The sequence below is a fragment of the Scaptodrosophila lebanonensis genome, unplaced genomic scaffold (assembly GCF_003285725.1).
Source record: "Scaptodrosophila lebanonensis strain 11010-0011.00,11010-0021.00 unplaced genomic scaffold, SlebRS2 tig00000024-arrow-pilon, whole genome shotgun sequence".
NCBI classification, from domain to species: domain Eukaryota; kingdom Metazoa; phylum Arthropoda; class Insecta; order Diptera; family Drosophilidae; genus Scaptodrosophila; species Scaptodrosophila lebanonensis.
This window is the reverse complement of record NW_022060538.1, coordinates 15,177,738-15,201,577: the sequence shown is the minus strand read 5'-3', so window position 1 is coordinate 15,201,577 and position 23,840 is coordinate 15,177,738. Positions and strand designations below refer to the sequence as shown.

Genomic DNA, 23,840 nt, shown 5'->3' with positions numbered 1-23,840 from the left:
CAGAAAAAGATGCAAAGATACAACAAATTGTGGCAGACAAAAGAGACAGTTTGAAAAATTGTATGTATGTAAGTTTGAATGTGCGAGTGTGTGTATACCTTTCATCGTCGAAGAGGCTGCATTTTACATTAGCAAGATCACTGTCACTTGCGACAACTAATAGCGACGCGTAATGAATAGCCAAAGATACATACATAATGTAACCTGCAGATACAAGTCAAATCAAAAAAGTTAGATTGAAATTTTCCCACCTACATTCTATGCATTTTTTAACAGCCAATTTAAAGTGTGTCAGTTGCTAAATAAAAAACAAGAGAGAACGCTACAGTCGAGCAAGCCCGACAGTGTAATACCCTGTACCCAGGTAAACTTCCGTCACTGAGTTATATGCGCCCAAAGCAGCAGCAAAAAGAGGAAGAAGAAGAGCAAACTTGTTGCTGCAGTTTGGTGGGGTTGTACTGGCGAGAATTTGTTTCGCTAATAACTTTTCTTAGAATTGACCGAATTGAATAAAATTTTGAACAACAGTAGACAATTATATATAAATTATGTGTGCAGAGTTTGGTTTAGGTACCATTTGAAATGTGGACGCTATTGACGAAATTCTGTAGCGTGGGAAGGGTGGGGGGGGGGGGGGGGGGGGGGGGGAAATTCCAAAAAATAAAATAAACTCGTCCTTACTCGGACTTAGGAGAATCTGGATGCCAACTTTGGTTATTCTAGCTTTTATAGTTTCTGAGATCCTCGCGTTCATCCAGACGGACGGACAGACGGACGGACGGACATATCTAGATCGATTTCTCTCGTCATGCTGATCAAGAATATATATACTTTATGGGGTCGGAGATGCTTCCTTCTGTATGTTACATACTTTGCACAAACCTAATATACCCTTTTTACCCTACGGGTACAGGGTATAAAAAAAATAATAATCAGTGGTACAAATGTATTATTTGTAAGAAATAAGCAAGTATGTTTTTTCACTATGGCTTAAGAATTCTCAATTGGTTGTTAATGAATATAGTACATAGTTTGTTTCCAAGATGTTGAACTCATGGGAAATAATTTAGGTATATCCACTTTTACAAATTAATGATATTTTACAAAATAATAATCGAAAGTTCGAAATGCAGACAAAAGGTTCATATATGAATATTTATTATGCTGACTCCTGCATTGTACGACTTAAATAATGAGGTTTACCAGAATTGCGGAGCTTGTAGGATACTTCTACTAATACCACAAATTATTATACTACATATGTTTAAAGTAAGTTTAATTTGGTTTAAGGGCGTTTCTCGTTCGTTCCCCTGCGAGCAAAAATAATTGAAGTTAGATAAAGACTACTACATCGAGGTAAAGCATATGAATGCGGTTAGCACTTAAAGAGCCTGAGAATAGCTTTTGCTATTTGGTGCGAAGCGGTATCTTTTCGCTAAATGTTGTGTGGTATCTTTTGTCAACACCACCCTCCCCGCAAGTGCCACCATCAAATGCAATTGAGTAATACACGGCAAGTTTTGCGTGCACCATGGCGTGTATTTACTTTTGTAGCATGAATGAATGTCGCCAACGTCGTCGTTGCCGCCATCGTTGTCACGTCTTTTTGCGTTAACGTATCGGGCACTACTGTCTAACTGACTGTGTATGTGTATTTGTGTCTGTGTCAGTGAATTGGCATTTTGTTGTTTTTTTTTTTTGGGTCCGCCGCCGTCATCGTCGGCTTTTTGGCAACACCCGTTTCAGTTTTGCACTATTTTCGCATATCTGAACGCACGAAATCTGTAACTTTTTATGCCGTTGAAGTATTTGAATTGAAAGTTTAAAGTTTTTCATAAAATTCTATGCGCAGGTAGGAAAATGTGCCTCTAATTGTTGCATTTGTACTCAGGTGTTATGCTTGACTAGTCGGTACAAGGTGCTGCCTGTGTGTGTAGGTGCGCATTTAATATATATATATATATATCTATATATGTATATATTTTTATGTGTGTGTGTGTGTTTTTACTGTATGCATTGCTTCAGTCTGTTTATTTTACTTTATTTTATTTTGGCAGTTTTGATATCGCATTAAAAAAATGTTTATGTCGTACTGGCTCTCGTTTATTTATTTGGGTTAAATGCCATTTTATTGGCGCTTTGCTTTGGCCTGCCAATCATTAAAGTTTGGTAGCATGCATGTTGGTTGCGGTTGTTGGTGGGCGTTCAATTTGCTTTATGTAATCATATTTACGATGCGTTTAGTAACACCCCCACGAGGCACAAAGTGTAGGAAGCAATCATTCAATGCGATGTAATGTTTCATTACTTCTTTGCCATCTTAACAAATCATATCAATAATGGAAATTGGAAATGGAAAATTTATTGGTGTAATTTTATTTTCGAAAGCATTATTCCTACTCGTATGTAGTAACTCAAAAACGCGTTGTACTTTATGCGCTCTTCCCAGAAGCAAAGTATGTAGCCGGCTGAAGGAAACTTTTCGGACCCAATTGAGTACTATACACTATATATTCTTTTTCAGCAGGACGATACAGAAATCGAGCTAAACATGTCCGTCTCGTCCGTTCGGTAGTACGCCCCTAAACATGCAGCAGCGTTTCCTATTCTTTTGCGAAAATAACATAATCTCAAAACAAAGGCCTAATCCTATTGTTTAAACAAGAGAAGTTATATTAAATATTTTAATACGAGTACAAGTATTATTTTCTGGAATTATTTTTATATGAACACCTTTTCTAGATTACATTATGGACCTTTGACGCTCAATAGTATAAATAAGCGGCTTATATTAAATATTTTAATACGAGTACAAGTATTATTTTCTGGAATTATTTTTATATGAACACCTTTTCTAGATTACATTAGGGACCTTTGACGCTCAATAGTATAAATAAGTTCATTGATCTATGCATTCCTTTTGTTGACAAATCTCTAGTCTTTGCATTCCACTTTCTATGTTTCCCCACATAGTTAAGTTTTGTTAAACATTGGCCGGCAACTCTACGCCCCACTGACAATGACAACGATCAATGCCCTTTTATAAAACATGTAAAAAAAAAATTAAACATTTATTAAATGGCATGTGTGACTGCTGTTTTCAAAGCCACATTGCTTCATTTGCGACGTAGTTGTTCAATGGTCAGCATAATGCAGTTGGCCAACTGGCTACCTAGTCAACTGCAATTGGCCAGCAAACATCCGTGGACGAACGCTTCGCTGCATTTTTGGTAGCGCTTTTAGAGTAGCGTAATATAAACAATGACTATCAGCTTACCATTTGCGTCTAAATCAAAACAGTAAACAGCGGACGGTAAACGGCAAATGGCACGCAATATTTGCGAGCCCGCGCCATGACAAAAGATTTTAATTGAATTTGAAAACCCAATGAAACGTGTAGAGTGCTGACCAATAGGTCGTCATCGAGTAGATGGCTGGACAGCCAAACATGCTACGTGCGGGTACGGCTTTCAAGCGCGGGTGAGGGTGCAGCTGTGCGTACGCCTGCCGCATAACAATTGTCAACAAATTTATGAGCACGTCATTTATCTAACTATATGTATTGTCTCTAGTGGTTTGACTCACTGCCTCCCCATGGTTGTGCATGGACTGTAGTTACAACAAATTGCGTTAAGCATTGCTTCGAGCCTATGATAATATTTGTACGCTGAAAATTGAATTTAAATGTTGTGTTTTTCTTTTTCAATTTTTTTTTTGTCATCGATGGGGCTTAATTTAAAATAAATTTTGTTTGTAAAGCGTGTGCGCAGGCGCAGACCAAAACATAGAGGAGGAATGACAGTTGGCGATCTTTTGTAGTCAGCTAGTGATGCGACAATGTCAGCACTCGATTGATCAAGCAATCAAGCGATCGAGCGATGATTGCAATCTAAGTTTGCACATATATATACTATATATATATATCTGTTGAAGCGTGAGATGATGCGGATGATGATGGGCCTGTTGTTCGAATGCAATTGTTTGCCTTATGAAGCTATGTATTAGCTTTCTATCGGGTAATGACCAATCAGCTAGGCAAAAATTTGAACTATAAATAAACATAGGGGTAAACAATGGAAATGGTAACTGTTTGTTTTGATTACCAGAGGCAGTAAGCAATAAAAGCCAATAAACTGTTGGATATTTATTACGTATCACAAAACGGGTTGGATATTAGTCCTAGACAGCACTAAAGTTGAAGCAATTGGAAGAATGTTTTGAAAAATGTTGCACCTTTCAGAAGCATCTATTGAGTAATAAAATTGGTATAAAATTAAATCAGATTTAAAAAATCTACGCAAAAGATATTAGCTTTATAAAAAATATAAATGCTCATAAAATAGTACGCAATTAATTTGTTAACGGTTATCAACTTAAAACATTTTCATATTTTACCTAGATCTGTAATTGTTTTTATTTTTTAATGCGTACATAGGTTTAATATTGTAAGCTGCTGACGCATCGGCATATACATACATAACTTTGGAATAATTTTGATTTTTACGTTCTGTGTGCGGAGATATTTTGAAGAGCTCCCAAATTCACATTTTGTTGCCTTATAACGCCCTAAAACAGCAACAATTCCAAATTCCAAGAGAAAGAGCCGCAAAAAAACAATTTCTTTTTTTTTTGTTTCGAAAAAAAAAAAACATTTGTTCAACGCTGGGAGCAGACCAGAGCAAAAACATTTTCCAATATTCTAAATTTAGACGAAATGAAACACATTTCAAATTTTCATGAAAAATGTCGGGCAGTGGCAGTAGCTGCAGGGGCGGCAAGTAGCAACGAAATTTGTGTATCTGAAAAATACCATCTATATCTATACTTATACATATGAGTGTATGTATGTATATATGCACACATATACAGAATAAAGCAGTCACGATATGTATATACGTATGTATGTATGAATATAGACGGGCAGTTTGTAGCGGGTGTTGCCGTAATTTGATTTTTTGAATGCACACCGCAAGATTTATATACTATACGAGTATATATGTACATATACATAACATATACGCGTAAATATATACGTATATTGTATCTATAAGATCGAGCGGCACCGCATGTAGAGAGCTACGTACGCTGCGCCTTGTGCGTCCAATGAAACGATGTTGACACGTAGCAACGATACGAAATTTTTTTCAGTGTTGCTGTAGTATTTGTTGCTGTGCTCTGCCTGTTTTCTTCGGCCAAGTGTGGGCGTTGTGAGCTACATAAAATTCTTCTAAAAGAAATTCTTCAAAATAATCAAATTAAAGGTGCGACTGCCTTTAAACTTATACGTGTATAGTATAGAAGACTTGGTATATCCCAGATGCGCATATGCCCTGCATTTTGTTTGATATAAGCCACAATTTGCTTGCATAATTAACAAGCGTCATGCGGAAGATATGCGAAGAAACCGAGACACACTCACAGATGCTTTGGCGAGAGCTTTACGTGCAGTTATGCTTGGACTGCACGGCTCTGTAATCTGAGCGTTTTGACGTCGGCTTTCCACAGGCTAGGCACACTTCAACTGTGCAAAGCACCCATCTACGTCTATATATATATATATATATATATATATATAAATATATATATATATACATATATGTATGTAAATTTATATACATACGTATGTATAATGTGGAAAACAAGAACAACAATATTTGCGAGCTCGCTTACTTATTGTGTCACATGGCAAAAGTATTTTAGAGATAGAATTCAATGCTGTGTTCAGATGCTTTATATTATTTGGGCATGAGTCAGCCTAAAGAACAACAAAATTTATGTCAGCAGTGCCAAAAGCGTCGAGCGAATAAAGACAATAATAAGCCAAAAGACAACACAAAAAGAGGGGCACGCAAAAATGTTTGTGTGTGTGTGTGAACAAACAAGTATGAATGCTATAGTCGGACGACTGTGCGACACCCTCCACCCAGCTGACGTATAATTAATTAATGTTAGTCGGCCTTGGTAGCCAAATCTAACATATAACTGATCATCACGCTAAACATCTTTTCATCAAATGTTGTGAGAAGAGTTTCAGGGCACATGACTATATAAACATACTGATCATAAATATCACCTGTAACATATATTTTCAGTAGCCCCGTATACACATAATACATTTTGTGTATAGGGTATAAATTAGAATGAAAAAAAAAACATATTTAAATGTAATCACAAGCTGTGCATTTCAAGTGACCGCAGACACAATAGCCACTACAACAACGGCACCCAACAGGTAGCCATAGTTTGGCGACACCCGCCGCATCCGCAACCCGGAGGGTAGACCCTAATGAGGTCCGCCTTGATGTGAGTGACTGCGAGTGTCTGTGTATGGGACAAAATAATTTTAAGCTACTTAAATTTTGTATTTCAGGCGACTTTGAAAAGCGAAATGAATTGTCTTTGTCTTTGTTGCAGTCCGCCTTTTGCCTTTTTCTTTTTATTTTTTGGGGTTTTGTCATCAAAGTAAACTTTTCTTGTTTTTCTGCTGTACACCCACACTTTTACAGTCACAAACATTCATATAAGCGAGCAGCAACAAAAAAAAAAAAAAAAATAGGCCCGCCAATAACTCGGGGGCAGTTTTTCAAATTACTTGCTGGGCACATGTGCGGTTCAAAGTTGTTTTTGCCCTCATCTCGAACCGCCGCCATAAAAAAAAAGCAAAAACCACAACAAAAGCAATTGAAAAGAGAAAGTTGCAAAAACTTCTTTTTAGAAACAGCAAACGTCGAAAATATATATATATACCTATATATATTCCCCGGACAAAACTAACTTGCCTTGACGGGTAAAAACTGAGGAAACAAAATGAAGCAAACGCAAGAGTTTACAAGTTTGCAGTTGGCTGGCAGGCCAAGCTTCACAGAAGAGTTCGGGGAGGCTGCGATCAACATTAGTTTACTACATTTTCCATGTCTGGGTCGCGCTTCCGCAACGCCGCGCCCCAAAATCTGATAAAGCACACAGATAAAAAAACGACGTCGGCACTTATGCAGCGATGCCTTCCAAGTACAGGGAATTCTTTCTTAGGCAATAACACTTATCGAAAATGTGAAGATTGAATGTTCTTCAAGGCAACGGGTATGTGATCATGCGTGTTAGAAGTGTATTATAGTTACGATTGCTTTTGTATGCACATTTTTACAATTCCCGTGCCTAGTTTACGTGACAAGTTTTTTTTTATCTGGTAAGAATATATTAAATAGACTACACATGGACTCAATGTTTCTCTATTGGTCAATTAATTCCGATCATTTTCGAACATGCCATTTCAATCGGTACCAAAACTTTTAAACGATGTACAATTACTTTAATAGGAAATGCATATTAAACAAAATTTTGAATTTGAAAAACATCAATTTATTACAAGAAATTTTACCAAACTAGATATTGGATCCCAATATTGTAGGAGGAATATTTAAGTAGCATATGACGTGCTGATCAGTTCGGTAGCTATAATATGAACTTACTAATTCGCATCACTTGAAATTGAAACTATGTAATATACAAGTACAAGATACTTGAACCCCAGATCAAAAGTCGTAAATGCATTTCGTTCCAGGTTCAAAATGTATGTTTTAAAGTAATTAAATCAGTGAAAAGGTCCATTACAATGTCTGGTACTAAAGAAATTGTCTTTAGTTCAGCTCTTATAAAGTTCTAAGATATTACAATTTCTTTTGTGGATGGCGTTTACTGTTTTTGCTTAAATTTTGTTACTTATTGTTGTTGTCTCAGTTGCTGTTGTGGGTTACTGGTCGAACGAGTTTTACAAATTGTCAACGCTTTGCTTTAAGCAAATAAATTTCATAGACAGAAACTAGTTTGTACCTACGCCGTGGCGTCTAAAGTATCTGTATCTGTGCAACATAATTTTGTCATTACGAAAAGTGCTACACGAGCACTAACACTCTTACTATATATGCACATGGGCAACAGATGTTGGACAAATACCAACACTAACACCAACTAGAAAGCAAAATAATTGTTTGTGAAAAATGAAAACGAACTGTGAAACGTCACCGCCGGACCAGGTAATTGCCCCGAACCCTCGCATCCTGGCCCATAATACACTCATACTCACAAAAAACGAATACACACACACACACACACACACTATTCGAAACTGTTTGCACACGCCTCATACGCCCCGCTTCGTGATTTTGCTGACGGGCGCCAGAGTTGACGACTCTACGGCTGGACTTTTTGTGTTGTTGTTACTTTTTGACCGAAATTGTTTGTTTTGGGCATGGCAACTTTCCAATACGCACGCATTTTCTGACCATTTGCGTTCAAGAAGAGACGCAACTTTCAGATACAATTTTTCCATTTGCACATAATAAAAATTCTATATGGTGCGTAAAACATATTAATGGGCGGTCTTGTTGTGGTTTCTCTTGTTGTTGTTATGCCCCATGCCAGCACAGAAATTACTACTGCAGATCATTGCCTTGAACGATAAGAGCGCCATACAATGTTTATCTGTGTATCTGTATATTGTGCGTGCTCGTTAAGCAGCAGATGAAAATGCGGAACATCAGCGTCCCAGTAAAGAGAACGAGAATGCTGTGCACCAGAGTTCCAAAATACCTACGCATATATGTATGTACATGTATACATACATATCTGTATGTATGTATATGTAAGTGGTAGTACGGGGGCCAGCAGGGTGCGTGCAACACATGGAATGGGAAGAGTCAACAAAGAAGTTAAAAGCAGAACAACAACGAAAGCGCATCAGACACAGATGCAGACACAGCCCTGTGGCCTCGTCGCGACGTTGATGATGTTTTGATGTTGGCTGAGGTAAAAGAGGGGGAGTGCAGAGAGCCATGCTGAAGAGCACACGAAGTGGCGCACAAAAAGGAAGTCACTAAAAATAACAAACAACAGCAACAGAGCAAAAGTATCTTTTGAGTGTAAGGTGGAATGAACTCTCGAAACGGCAGAAGAGATCAGCCAAAGATGCCGCTTAATATAGAAATTAAGCGAAAGAAAGCAACAAAGTAACTATTGATAAGGGAGGGGCTGTAATTGAAGGTGCAAATGTGCTGGAATGCACATGCACTGCAACGACACGACTATAAAACTATTACTAGATTTTCTTTATTGATTAAACGATGTGTTTATCATGAACATTTCGAATAACAAACAACAAATACATTTAAAACTTTATTGAATCATCACAGAAAATGTGAACTGTACAATATTTGTTGTATTTGTATTTGTTACGACGTGGATCATCAGTTACGCTTACCTTCATCCAAAAGACGCTCCACATGCGTAAAGACGTTGGGAAATGCAGCCAACTGCTTGCGATCCTTCAGTAATTGGGCCAAATAATCGGCAATGCTCTGTGTGCTTTGTTGTTGTTGCTGTGGTGTAATGTGCTGCTGTGGCACCACTTGTGGGGGCTGTTGTTGGACAGCGGCAACGGCGGCGGCGGCAGCCGCAGCCGCGGCGGCTTGTTGTTGCAATTGCTGTTGCACAACGGCTTTGTTCTCACAGACACTCATTTTGTTGTTTTTTGATTCTCTATTTCCGTCTATGTGTGTGTTTATATGAGAGGTGTTTTCTATGTTTGTATTTGTGTTTGTTTATGCCTTTACAATTGTTTACTTTTTGCACAATGCGGGTGTATCGTTTAAAACGAGAGATTCTCTTTTTTTTATAATTTTGCGAGCATGTATGTATACTTAACTTTCCACTACTGTTCTTCTATTAACGTTTAACTTTTGATTTTGCTTCTTTATGTATTGCACAATTGCACTTTATGCTTAACACGCGTGATCGTGATCTCTAAAAAACTGGAAAAATAGACATATGTACATATGTAATTCAGAACACTTTACTGTCGCGATAAATTATTTTTATTTTTTAAGTCGATAAAACAATTCTCATTTCCTTTATTTTCATAAAATTTAATGTGCAGCATAACAAAATGAAAGCAACTCCGCCCAAAATGTGTGAGAAGCAACAATAACAACAACATGAATCTAACTGATGTGAGCGAGCGCAGGAGAGAGCCAGTCCAGCCAGCCAAAATATAAAACAGAAAATTCCTCAGCGAGCAGCGTTGATCGTTTTACGAAAATGTAAGAAGAAGCACTGGCGAGCAAACGCAAAAATACAAAAACAGCGCAGCAGCAGCACAAAGCGAAGAGGAGAGGAGAGTGACTTTGTGAACTAAGTGAGCGTGGTGAGCGCAGCTACGGAGATGAATGAAAGCAGAATGTCAAAATAGGTGCTGCTTTCCTGCTCACTCCCCAGCGCTTGCTAGCGGCTGCTGCTGCAGCCTGAAACTTCGTCTTTGTACCAATACAATAAAAAAAGTAAGGGAAATTATTTAATATGCAAATCAGTGTTCTGGACATTTAGAAAACTAAACAAAATTCAAATTCATGGCACAATTGCAATGTTTCCATCACAATGAATGGCAATATCTATGAAATACAAATGTTGAGAATTTTGCACAAATATGCACAGTTGCTGATTATGTATTTGTTGTTGTTGGTGCCAACGCTGTTGCTGGGCTTGGCTGCATTTCGTTATTCATTTTGCACTAATTGCGTTTTGGTTTTAAAGTCACATACATTTTTGAATAAGTTGTACACTAGTTTAATAAACAATTTGAGAATTCCTTTTTATTATGTGTTTATATTACAAGCTATTCGAGTCGGGAAACGCACGATCTCGCTTTACTTCAACGATTCTTCCACCACTGAACCGTACGCAAAGACTGAGAAAATGAAACTGAATGCTAAAGCGCAAAGCGAAAAAAGGTTGAGTGTTGAGGATCATATACAAGCGTTGCCACCTGGCACAGCTAACATACAGTGTTGCGCAGCTGTTTGGCTTAACAGTGAAACTGTGCAAATACCGTGGCTTTCAAAGCAAATAAAGTGTTAAATGAAGTTTTATTTCAAAAATAACATCTAGATTAGGAGTTGGCTTTGACTTATGCAATCTACGATTGTAAATGTTTTTCAATCACCAGTATGCTAAACATCTGGTAGCACTCACTTATCAAACATGAGCCGTTGACAGTAACTATCTTGCTCGCACACACATACTTCGCGCTATCAAGTTGGCGCGTTGGCGGCTATTTGAATTATGGTGATCAAAGTGGAGGCGCATTAATTATACACGGAAATTGTTAAAAGTTGTTGTTAAAAGCATTCTTTTTTGTGCGCATTTATTAGAACCAAAACGACGGGTAGCCCCGCAGATTTGTGTAGCCATATGTATGCATGTGGGCAGGCTTTTTGGCCAAAAATCTATGCAAATTACAAATCTGTTTTGATGGAAATATACGTAACCAAGTGTTAGTGTTAGTTTGCTGTAAGAGCCCATGGGCAAATGTATGTGGGAAAATTGGAATTCGCACGCAGCAGCAGTGGTGGCGTCGATGGCGACGCACCAAAAGCGGCTACAGACAGCCACACAACTTTTACTTTCCATTGCATTGCATTGTCGGCTTGTGGCTTCCGTGTAAATGCTTGTTGGTTGACCAAAATGTTGACACCATGGCCGGCTTACAGCACCCGCATGCACTTAAACAAGACGTGAAAGTTTTCAATCACACACACATGCATAAATATGTATGTATGTATGTACATATTACCGATCAGTGAAAAGCAGGCGCCCACTAGGCTCCAAATTTGTGTGCAAGTTGCTGCCACTTGGCCAGTGCATGTGTGGGCCGTGATTATATGGCGAGCATTAAATATAGGCGCATTATATCGTATTGTCGCTCAAATATGTGTCAGAGCGCGTAAAGACTTTGCCTTTGTTATGTTTTGTGGATTTTTCATTTCTATATGTATGTAGATATAGCCCTTTTGATCTTCACACCTACGACCAAGTGATTGGAATGGCGTGGGCTTCTAAGCTGTTAAGAAGACCTTCGAATCATTGTGTACGATTTCAAATTCGTGCCATCCTACAAAAGTCTTAACAAGCTGCAAAGCTGCACACTAAAATGCCTCAATTGCTGTGCCACATGCTCAAACACCACTTTGTCCAAAACGGCGCCAAATGCGCAAGGCGTGAGTTATTGTGCTCCACTTGTCATCCAAGGCTCGTGGTAAAACCCACACACTCGCACTCATGAAAACGTCAAACTGAAAATTGCATTTAAAATGCATTTCAATTGTTTGAACTCAATTCCAAAGCGAGAGACAACTGGCAACGGTCATATAAGGAAGTGTCCGTGCAGCAGTTTGACAAACTACCATGTCGTGTGGGATCTCTTTTCGTCCATAGCCTTGCACAATGCCCTTTAGTCAAGATGAGCATAGCACACAAAATGAAGCTGCAGCAACTATACAAGAAATTGTATTGTTTATATCGTTAATATATAATATATATATAATATATATATCGTTAATATATAATATATATCCTCTCGTCCACCGTTGTTTTCTTATAGTTCCCGTATTTATCATCACATCTTTTAGAGATCAGCTAACCAGGTCCTATTTATTATATGGGATTAGGTCATCTCATAGGATGATTATATTCCAAAATGTAATCTCTGCAAGCAGTTCTTATTTTCTCACATTTTTCAAAAGATGGATAGCTAAATTCCATTTTTATGTAAAAAAGTTAACTCTAGGGAAAGTAATGATCGCAAATGTATTATCTAAATTTAAATAAGCATACCCATATATGGTATATACAAGTCGGATAGGTGCAAATAAATTTTGTCTTTAACAGTACAGAGCTCCAAAATTGTGTACATTGCTTCCCCCGAATGCAACGTTTTTCAGAATTCAGAGGAATACGAAAAGGTTTTGCGTTGAAAGTTCAGTTTCTTTTTCGTTTCTAACCATTTGCAGCGCCTGTAATATTCACACTCAATGTGCTACATCCTTGGCATCACCATTTCTGTTCGCTGCACGTTTAGTTGCATGCAAATTTGTTGGCCAAACGCCAGCAAGTTGGTGTATGTGCATGAAGTTTATGACTGTGGTTATAGCAACACCAACGCTTTGACTTTAGCCGCCAAATTATGCTTTTGCCAATTTACAATTGACACACAAAGCTAATGTGTAGTATGTGTGTGTTGCGTGTAATTACTAGAATGTTAAAATACAGGCAGTCGGACATTAAAGTGCGGGGCAGTTGTTTCATTACGCATGGCCGCTGATGTTGTGATTGCTGTTACTGTCGTTGCGTAGGCGCTGCAGGTTTATAAGTGCCTCAAACAGGCTTTAACACCCACACACACATACAAGTCCACATAAGCAAATGCATAAAGCTAGTCAGCCCGACAAAAATCCCATAAACGATAGTGCATGCACACTTTTAAGACTTTATTAAGAATTTCTAAATTTTCAGATGGGTTATCACAACAAACAATAGTTTTCGAAATTTGTATTTAATTTGCTTCAATTGAATTTTATCTGAATCGGCGGGCATTTTGTTGGCATTTAAAAAGAAATTGCAGACATAATTGTACTTAAATACATATCATTTTATTAATTTCTAAAAAAATTCAATGAAAATTGATTTCTGCGGTTAGAAATAAAAATCAGAAATCGATCGTTACTTGAGTTAGATAAGTTTTTTAATCATCACAATCAGTTTCGATATAAATTCATTTTAACAAAAGTTGTTACCAACATTTCTAATAAACGGATGTAAAATTAAGATAAGGCATCGATCTACGCAGCCGCTATATTGGACATTTAATGTTTGTCTGCTGTGCACACACTTGCATTTTCTATGTCAAGCAGTCAGTGTCTACCCACGTGTTTAGTTTTCGGTCTGTGTGCTTTTGCTGTTGTTGGATGTTGGATGGAGAGGTGAGGCAGTTGACAGGTGGCCTGTCCACTATCCATTCATAAAACTTCAAAAGCTCGACATTTAACGTCAGTTAGTTTGTTTTAACCGACTCCGAGCGGAAGAGCCCGCATGAATGAATTAAGTTTTAGCATTAGCGTTAACTCATTCACAAAAAAATAAAAATTTTATAAATACATAAATGAGTAACGAGGGAAATCTGTTGGTCAATCACAACACGGTTGATTAGCTTCAAGTTTTATATAATTTTACGCGTGGGTGTGGCGTTATTTTAGGCTTTTTGCACACCCACGCCCACTACCTTACAAATATGTTACCACATTTGATTGTAGCTGTTGCTGGCGGGCTTCATTACATTTTTTAATTTGATTGTAACAGCAAAATCAACAAATTCAACCGTGACTGTGGGTGTCCAAAGTTTAAACAGGTTTTATTAGAAAATTGTCTAGAGCTCTCATTGCTATTTCAATTGGCAAATGCATTAGGTGGGCGCCAATAACTCAGTGAGCATTATTAAATTGATTAAAGGTTGAAAATTCATGCAATGCCAGCTTCAAATACTGACAATAACTGACTGCCACAGTTTTAACAGAACTGCACTAAACAAGTTGAATCAACAGCGTGGGCTCGCAAACTGGCACAATTCAATAAAAAATTCAATCGCCAATACGCTTAATACTTTTTAAACCGTCAGCTGAAAGTCAGTAACAATAAAAATTTGAAACAAACAACCCGCAAATATGGCAAAGACACATCCGTGTAGGTGTTACGCATCACCAACCTAAGATGGGGATGAGTCGTTGGACAAATGGGCTACGTGGATTTGTTGAATACACATTCTCACAAATATACAACTAACTGTATAGTTCATGTTCAATGAATTATGATTACCAAATTCATTGTTAGTCAATTAGTAAGGCTCAAAGAAATGATAAAAATCGCATTTGTGGCGGCATTTAATGAGAACAATTACAGTTTTTGAAATATTAGCATATATTATTATTATAATATTAACTAAAGTAATTTCTATTCAAAAGCACACTCACAATGATTGAACTGAACCATCTCTCCTCATAAGGATGTATTTATGTATATACTTGTATTGATTATTATGAGGAGTTGAGTCTATTGTAATAACATACGTACTTTTTATTATGAGTTTTTATTAATTATTTATTAACTTTTATGACACTCAATCTTAAAACTTGAACTTATACTGATTTCTTACATTTTACTTAAAATGAACTTAGCTAAGGCCTCGTAGCTGCGCTGCCAGAGACGCCGGCAGCGGAGCGGCCGCATTATGTATTTTACTTATGTATTTGTACTCAGCGCTGTTGGCAGCGAGAGCGCGAGGGAGAATGTTATGTGCACTTGAGGTGGCTGACACTAGTTGCACTGACGCTGCACTTATGTCGCCCAATGCATGTGCGATCATATTACATCGCGTCCGAATTATGCTTGGCTTTTTGAATTAATTTATTCACTGCAATAAAGTGTTACAGTGTATGTTCTTAAGAGTGCACTGCGTACAGTGTGTACTCCTTATGTATGCACACTACATCTCCCTCCTTTTGAAAAATAACGTAATATTATGAAGTTATTTTCTAAATTATTTATCTATTAATTTCATGTATATCTAGTTATGAAATATGTTTATATCTTTATGATTCGTTTCTTATTAATCTATTTGTTTTGTTTGTTTAATAATGTTTTTAAAAGGGAAAATTGATATATGTATGTATATACTTATTTGTATGTATATATTTTGTTTTTTTTTTTATCTTATTTTTATTTTATTTTATTTTTTTTTTTTTATATGTATATGTATATATATATATATTTTTTTTCTATTATTATTTTTTTTTCGATGGAATCATAGAAAATTGATGTATATTTTTTTTTGTATTTATTGATATTTATATATATGTATTTATGCTTGTGTATGGCCATACTTCAAGTTACGAATTAAAAATCTTTAACCTATCCTTATGTACTGTTTGTTTTTTGTCTTTATTATTTGATATTATTATGTTATTATTTTCTTCTACTTTTTCTACCTTATATGGTCCTGTATATTTAAAATCTAGCTTGTGACCTGTTTCATTTTTCAATAGAACCTGGTCTCCTATTTTTAACTTCAGATCTAAACTATTCTTGTCATAACTAATTTTCTGTTTATGTTTATTTGACTCTAGCATTAATCTTGCTCTTTTCAAAGCTTGTTCTATCCTAAACTTAGATTCCTTAGCATAATCTTCTATATTGTAAAGTGGTTCTATTCTATCTATGCTATTGAAATACTCTGGTAAATTTGAGGTTCTACCAAAAACTAGCTCATATGGACAGTAATCATGTGCCATTGAGGGTGTAGTATTAAAAGAATATACGAAGTACTGTAACCACACATCCCAATCTGATTTGTCGACTGAGATGTATGACCTGATGAACTCATTAAATGTTCTGTGGCTTCGCTCCACGGTTCCTACAGTCTGGTGATGATGTGCAGTAGATGTTATGTTTTTAATATTTAGATTTTTACATAAATCTTCAATTATTGAATTCTTATACTCTGTTCCCATGTCCGTAATGAACGTCTTCATTGGACCGTACTTCAGAATAAAATGTTCAAATATAGCCTTGGCTACTGTCTTTGCACTTTTGTTCTCTATTGGTATGGCTACAAGGTATTTTGTTAAATCGCAGATTAAAGTTACTGCGTATTCATTTCCTTTTTCTGACCTAGGTAGTGGACCGATCGTATCCACAATTACCCTATCGAAAGCCTTTATTGGCGTATCTGTTATTATCAATGGGGCTCTGGTATGTTTAGTCGATTTCGACTTTTGACATTTTCGACATTTTTTTATATAATTTGTAATGTCTCTTGTTATATTTTTCCAGTAATAATGCCTTTTTATTTTTGCCATTGTTCTTGCTATACCCGTATGGCCTCCTTGTATTGGATCGTCATGGAATGTAAACAGTATTGCTTCTTTTTCTTTTTCTTTATTTATTTGGGTCACCGGCTTGAGTAGCGCTACTCTTAATGATTTCAATATTTTATTGCCCATTTCTTTAAAAGATTCTATTGAAGTTGTTTCAAAAATCTTTTCGCTCGGTGCCACTTTGAGTCGGCTGATATTAAGCACACCGGCTTGCCTTTCAAGCCTTTGGAAGAACTGACCTAAGTCGAGAATTCCATTGGAGTACATATCGCTAACATCAATTCTTGCTATGACTTTTTTTCCATGCTTTAGTAAACATGTTGAATCTGTCGTACGCAAGGTCACTACTTTTCGTACCTCGTCATTTATAATGACTTCGTATACGTTGGGCTTTGAAGCTTTATTTTTAGTTTGCTTATGCAAATCTACTTTGTCTTTCTCTGCGCAGAGACTTTTCTGTTTACTTTGATTTCTTGTAGTGACTTTTAGTATTTTGTTTCCTTTATGTATATCTTTTAAGTCTGTTATAGTTATTCTCGACAACGCATCTGCTATATGGTTGTCTTTTCCCTTGAGGTATTCAACTGTGAAATCATACTCCTCTAAGTCAAGTCTCATGCGCGTCAGTTTTGAGCTCGGGTTCGTCATTGAAAACAAGTAAGTTAAGGGCCTATGATCGGTTTTGACTGTGAAGTGTCTGCCATAAATATATGGTCGAAAATGGTTTATTGCCCAATGGATGGCTGCCAGTTCTTGCTCCGTTGTATTTTTGTTACTTTCCCCTTTTGTAAACGATCTTGATGCATACGCTACTGGCAGTTGTGTCCCATTATGATTTTGGGTCAGTACAGCTCCACAAGCTTGTTTACTCGCATCCGTCGTTATGCAAAATTCTTTGCTAAAATCTGGGTACTGCAACAACGTAGGCTTCATCAACTGGACTTTTAAATATTCGAATGCTTTTTGACATTCACCGGTCCACTCAAACTTAACATTCTTTCTACATAATCTTGTTATGTGCCGCGAATAATCGGCGAAATTTTTTATAAAACGTCTATAATAATTGCAGAATGCAACGAATCTTCTAGCGCTATCAGCGTCCGTTGGGACTGGGTACCTTTCTATGACATCATATTTCTTGCTGTCTGGCAAAATACCCTTATCAGTACACTTATGGCCCAAAAAGGTTACCTCGTGCCTGAAGAATGAGCACTTTTCGGGGTGCAATTTAAGGTTGTGTTTTCTACACAAATCAAAAACGCTTGTAAGATTCTTAATCATATGTTTTTCTGAACACCCGATGACAATCAGGTCATCCATATATAAGAATGCCTGAGTAGGTTCTATACCCGAAAATGCGATTGTCATCATTCTTTGAAATGAATTTGGTGCTATTTTTAAACCATATGGTAATCGCGTGAAGCGATAAGAGCCATTGCTCGTGGAAAAAGACGTTATGTTTCTGGAGCTTTCCTCAAGCTCTATCTGATGAAATCCTGACATCAGATCCAAACATGAGAAGTACTTAGCTCTACCCAATTGATCGAGAATATCATCAATTCTGGGCAACGGAAACTTGTCGGATAAGATTTTTTTATTGATCTGGCGATAGTCAATCACCAAACGCCATCTTTTACTATCAGAACCCGGCAATGACTTTTTTGGAACTATCAATAATGGGCTATTATATTCTGAGACTGACGGTTCTACTATTTTGTCTTTTATTAGCTTCTCGACTTGCTTGTCTACCTCTTCTTTTTGGCTATGTGGAATTCTATAGTTCTTAATATAAACTGGTTCATCATCTTTCATTCTTATCTTTTGTTTGTAGAAATTATTGGTTGATATCGATTCGGTTTCTATTCCGAATACGTCAATGTACTTGGTGCATATCTCCGTAAGAGCGTGTTCGAACTGTGGTGGGAAATTTTTACTTAGTTTGTCCAAGACCTCAATGTGACTGCTGTTCATATTTGTTTCTATTATTTCATAATCACTCAATGGTTCAAAATTTACTTCGTTTAACCGAATGATTGCATTTTTATCTGTGGTGTTCAAAATTCGGACAAAAATATTTTTAGAGTCTGCAATGGAGTTCCCAATGTATACTCCGTTTTGAATTTCTTGATTTGGTATGAATATATACTTGCTTGTAGTATTTATGGAAATTTTTCGGACGACTTCGGATCTTGCTGGCAAAATTGTGTAACTATTTTGAAGTGTATGATGTATTGGGATTTTTATTGAGTGATCAATATTATTAGGTCTCAGTATGAGCCAATCACTCTCCTGATTTAAGTCTATTTGACAATTATATTTCTTCATAAAATCTATACCTATTATTCCATTACATGGAAGCGGAAAGTCTGAATCTACTATATGAAAGTCATGAGGGATGGCATAGCATGTTGATAGGAGTTCTATCATTGCCGATCCTTTGGAATTGGTTGTTCCCTCACCTATACCGGACAATTGAGTAATATTATTATAATTGACGTTATCAAACGAGTCCGTATCTTCCTTTATTAAAGACACATCTGCACCTGTATCAACCAGCAATGTGTACAACTTATGTGTTGCTTCATTTTTTAGTGTAACATAAAGATTGAAATTAAGGTTTATTGCGTGAACCGTTTGTTCCACAGTTTTCTTTATCCCAAGGGTTTTTACTGGTTTTCCGACGTGGTTTGCACCAGTCGGACTTGGTTATAATTGCTGTTATTTCGTTGGTAGCCATTCTGGTAGTTTCTACCACCACGATGGTTATCTCCACCGCGATAGTTATTTCCACCGCGATAGTTATTTCCACCGCGATAGTTATTTCCACCACGATAGCTATTTCCAACGCGATGGTTATTATTACCTCTGGCTCTATGATTATTACTGAAGCGTCTGTCTATTTGCTGGTTTTTATAATACAAAATTGTATCTGTTCGTCCAGTTGCATCGGTACAACTATTGACAAACTTGGAGACAGCCTCATTCATATTGTTGAATTGGCCGGCCTCCATTACCAGCTTTACCCTGTCAATGTTACAATTCTTCATCATTGATTTTACAGCATGTTGCGTACTGTATTTAGCGGCTATCTCCAATGAAAGTCCATCGTTTATGTATGCACTCTCTAGAGACTTTGTCAGTTTTTCTACCTCTTGGGTATACTGATTAGCCGTCTTGCTCTTCTGTTGAAGGTTCATCAGTTTGGCTGTAATAACCTCAACTGAGTCACCTTTTACAGTGGCAGAAAGTTTGCAAACAATTTCAGCAATTGAGTTCTCAGTGCTAATTAAATTGCGTGCGTTGCCTTTGAGCTTTGTTTTTATTAATTGGACTGCCGTTGACTCGTGTGTCTCTTTAATTGAGTCCACCAACTGCAACGCGTCCAAGAAGCTTCTCAAATTTTCGGCTTTGCCATCAAACTCCGGTATCAGAGATGACGCCGTTTTTAAGAATTGTATCTGTGTCTGCGACATTTTTCGCAACTGCGGGCTGTTTACTATTGCGTTGAGGCTGTCAGCCGGTTCGCTTCTTGCGGGGCTGTTATTGGGAGTAAGTCCGCTTTTGGAATCTTCTTCCGAAATTATGCTGACATATGCCGTATTTGGCGATTTTGACCTGGGACTTATAGACATTACTTCATCTTCGTCCACAGCTATATATGTCGCCGCGCTACTTATGACATTTGGCAAGTGTATATCCAAGCCATGTCTTTCCCTAACAGCGAGCAGCTGTTCTCTTAGACGTTTGACAACGTCTGAAGCCTGAGTCCAATGGAGATCCGTGAGCCTAGGTTTGTTTTCTAGGAATATCTCTCGGATCTCGTTATAATAATGCACCAATTTGATGGTGTGCTTATTCAATGTACCAATCTGTATTGGCCTATTTTGAGTGAGGCTTTTGTATGATTTATCAAATTCAGCTCTCAGCTCTTGCACTCTCCCGCATATAGCATTCCAGTCCATGTATTATGGATAATTTTGATGCTCAGCAAGATTTTTTTTTCATTGGACTCCTAGGTAATTAAGTTGAACACCCTTTCTTTTTTTTTACTTTTAATTTTTATGTTTTATTTATTATTTATTAATTTTTATTTATTTATGTTTCTTCTATTCTATTCCTATATTTCATAATTATTATTTACTGTTTAAATCTATTGTCCTGGTCATCTACCCATTGTGCATAGTGGTTGGTTCTACCTAGGTGTGGATTTCTTTCCACTCTTGGGCATACCTGATATTATAATTTTACATTGGTGAAAAATGTCCTTTTTTTATTTATATTTATTTATTAATAATTTTTTTTTGCTGCTGGCAGTAATCGCTGTATATTTTTTTATATTTTATCTAAGTCATTTGCCTTACTCAGAATTCTTTTTTTTAGGCATTTATTGTGTAGCTTATACAGCTTAAAAAACAAATTCGCACTCATTAACACAACGATTACTACCAACAGGATATTTATCATTTCTACATCTACTTTCTGTGATTCCACCTTATTGACAATTCCTGCAGTGGAATCTACTACCTTAGTGTCTATCAAACCCATTTTGGGTATATTACTTATTTTATCGGTAACTATGCCACTTTTATATGGCTTATATATTTCTATCTGATCTATCTTACTTATACTATTGCTCCTCATTCATACTATTAAAAGATTGACAATTTTCCTGCCTATTTGTTCGTACAGCTTTACGGGCTGTACTTCTAATCGGGCAGAAAAGATTCCGCTCAATTTTACAATTTTCCTTATTAATTATTTTACAATTTTCTTATTGGCTATTTTTTTTACAATTTTTCTTACATATATATATTTTAACTTAAATATGCATTACAAATTTTGCATTATAAGTTTTTATCTTTGCTTAATCATTAAATTTTCCTCTGGTGTCCCTTTTTGGGATTGTCGTCTTGTGGCGTCCGCATCAGCTGGACGTCGCCGGTGTGGCACGCTGATGCTCCCTCGTTGTCGCTGGTGGTGGTTTGCCTCCCGCACTTGTCGCTATTTGATGTGGTGTATTCCCGCATCAGCTGGGCGTCGCCGGTGTGGCACGCTGATGCTCCCTCGTTGGTGCAAGGGGCGGCCTGCCTCCCGCACTTACAGTTGTCGTCGGCGTTTTTCCAGCGGTGGTGCAAAAGGCGGTCCTATGCCTTTCACACTTACTGCTCCTAATTGCGTATCGTGCAGTGGCGGCACGTGTACTCGCAGTGTGGGGTGTGCAATGGTCCCTCGCAGTCCGTTGGGCAGCTTTTTGCGTTCCTTGGCAGTTGCTTGGGTGAAGGCGGTAAAATTATTTCACGTTTATTTATATTTTCAATACGAGTGGAGCGAGTTGCGGAGTCGGGTTTCGCATTTTTGCTTATTGACTTTAAATAGTCAAGTTCTGCCTGCAATTTTTGGGCCGTTGTCCACGCGGGTGGTGTTGCAGTTGAGAATAAAAGCCACTTTAAATGTGCTATTCTCTTATTAATTTTATTGTGCACACCTCCGCGTTTACCCATCACTCGCGCACTCTACTCACTCAGTATTTTTATTGTGTTGATGTCCATGCCAAGCTCCGTCTTCCGAATTTTAAAGTTGTCCTCCTGCCGTTATTATGGTCGTTTTTATGGTATATCAGCTCCTCTGTCCTTGGTCCTCCAGGACCACTATCACGGTCCTATGTAGGACACTGTCATGGTCGCCATGTAATAACATACGTACTTTTTATTATGAGTTTTTATTAATTATTTATTAACTTTTATGACACTCAATCTTAAAACTTGAACTTATACTGATTTCTTACATTTTACTTAAAATGAACTTAGCTAAGGCCTCGTAGCTGCGCTGCCAGAGACGCCGGCAGCGGAGCGGCCGCATTATGTATTTTACTTATGTATTTGTACTCAGCGCTGTTGGCAGCGAGAGCGCGAGGGAGAATGTTATGTGCACTTGAGGTGGCTGACACTAGTTGCACTGACGCTGCACTTATGTCGCCCAATGCATGTGCGATCATATTACATCGCGTCCGAATTATGCTTGGCTTTTTGAATTAATTTATTCACTGCAATAAAGTGTTACAGTGTATGTTCTTAAGAGTGCACTGCGTACAGTGTGTACTCCTTATGTATGCACACTACACTATATAGCCATGTCTTTCAGTCTGTCCGTTGAAAGGAAGGATCATAAGTATAAGAGCTAGCAGCACCAAATTATGTATCAGGTGCTTCTTATTTCAGTTGTTTTTAGTTATAGCCATTAATGTAATTCTTTGAGTAAACTCTCTACACCACACTAGCATAGACAAGAGCAGCTAAAGTTGGCTATTTTTATACCCTGTACCCAAAAGGGTGAAAGGACAAACCGAGTCGCTATAGCCATATCCGTCTGTATGAACGCAAGGATCTCAGAAAGTACAAGAGCTAGAATAACCCAACTTGGTATCCAGATTCTCCTAAGACCGATAAAGTACGAGTTTGAGTTTATTTTTCGATACACCCCCCACTCCTCCGCAATTCATGTTTTTCCCCATAACTTCTGCAATTTTGTACTGAAATGTAGTAAATACCTCCACTTAGTGATTATGAGTCCGTTTGCCAATACGTGATAGGTCAATTATGAAGAAAGTTATAGCCATAAATAATCGCTGCCTATGCTCTGCTTGTAACTCTGCACATACATAGCTCTATCCGCAGTTGTTGTTGCCTTGGCTTTTTCCTGTACTGCATAAATACACGCATATGAACACGCATAGACACGAAGATGTAAAATATATGCTATTGAAACTGTACATATGTATTGAATATTTTGTATTTAATTAATTTAATTTTTTTAATATATATTTTTTTAGTTTCCTTTTTTTGTGGAGAGTACAGTCAGTAGCGATCTCTCTTGTTTTTAGTTTGTTAAATGTAAATTTTGGAATACACCTTATTCTGTTTTACACGGTAGGTTCCCAAAACAGTCCTGTAGAAAAAAACCGTATAAAAAAAGACATTGATCATAAGCAAAATAAATCGTGCTAAATGGAATAAAGTCGTGTAACCATGTATAACATTTTTAATTTTCAAACCGTGTCAAATCAAAACCTTGTAAATAAAGACCGTG

General features: G+C 37.2%; 1 protein-coding gene across 8 annotated transcripts in view; it reads right to left on the bottom strand.

The window, feature by feature from the left end:
- The window catches only part of LOC115620619 (protein held out wings), a 55,167-nt gene extending 44,423 nt beyond the window's left edge, over nucleotides 1–10,744 (bottom strand). For 7 of the 8 annotated variants that reach the window (XR_003995230.1, XM_030513945.1, XM_030513939.1 and 4 more), the window contains exons 1-2: nucleotides 10,664–10,744; nucleotides 9,257–9,806 (exon numbers count right to left, since the gene is read on the bottom strand). Coding sequence is in view for 7 of the 8 variants with exons in the window: in XM_030513945.1 (XP_030369805.1) it covers nucleotides 9,257–9,515 (259 nt within the window). In the remaining variant the exon portion in view is untranslated. Of the gene's footprint in view, nucleotides 1–9,256; nucleotides 9,807–10,592 lie in introns of all 8 variants that reach the window. The other variant, XM_030513940.1, reaches the window with a different exon arrangement.
- Nucleotides 10,745–23,840: the final 13,096 nt, after the last annotated feature.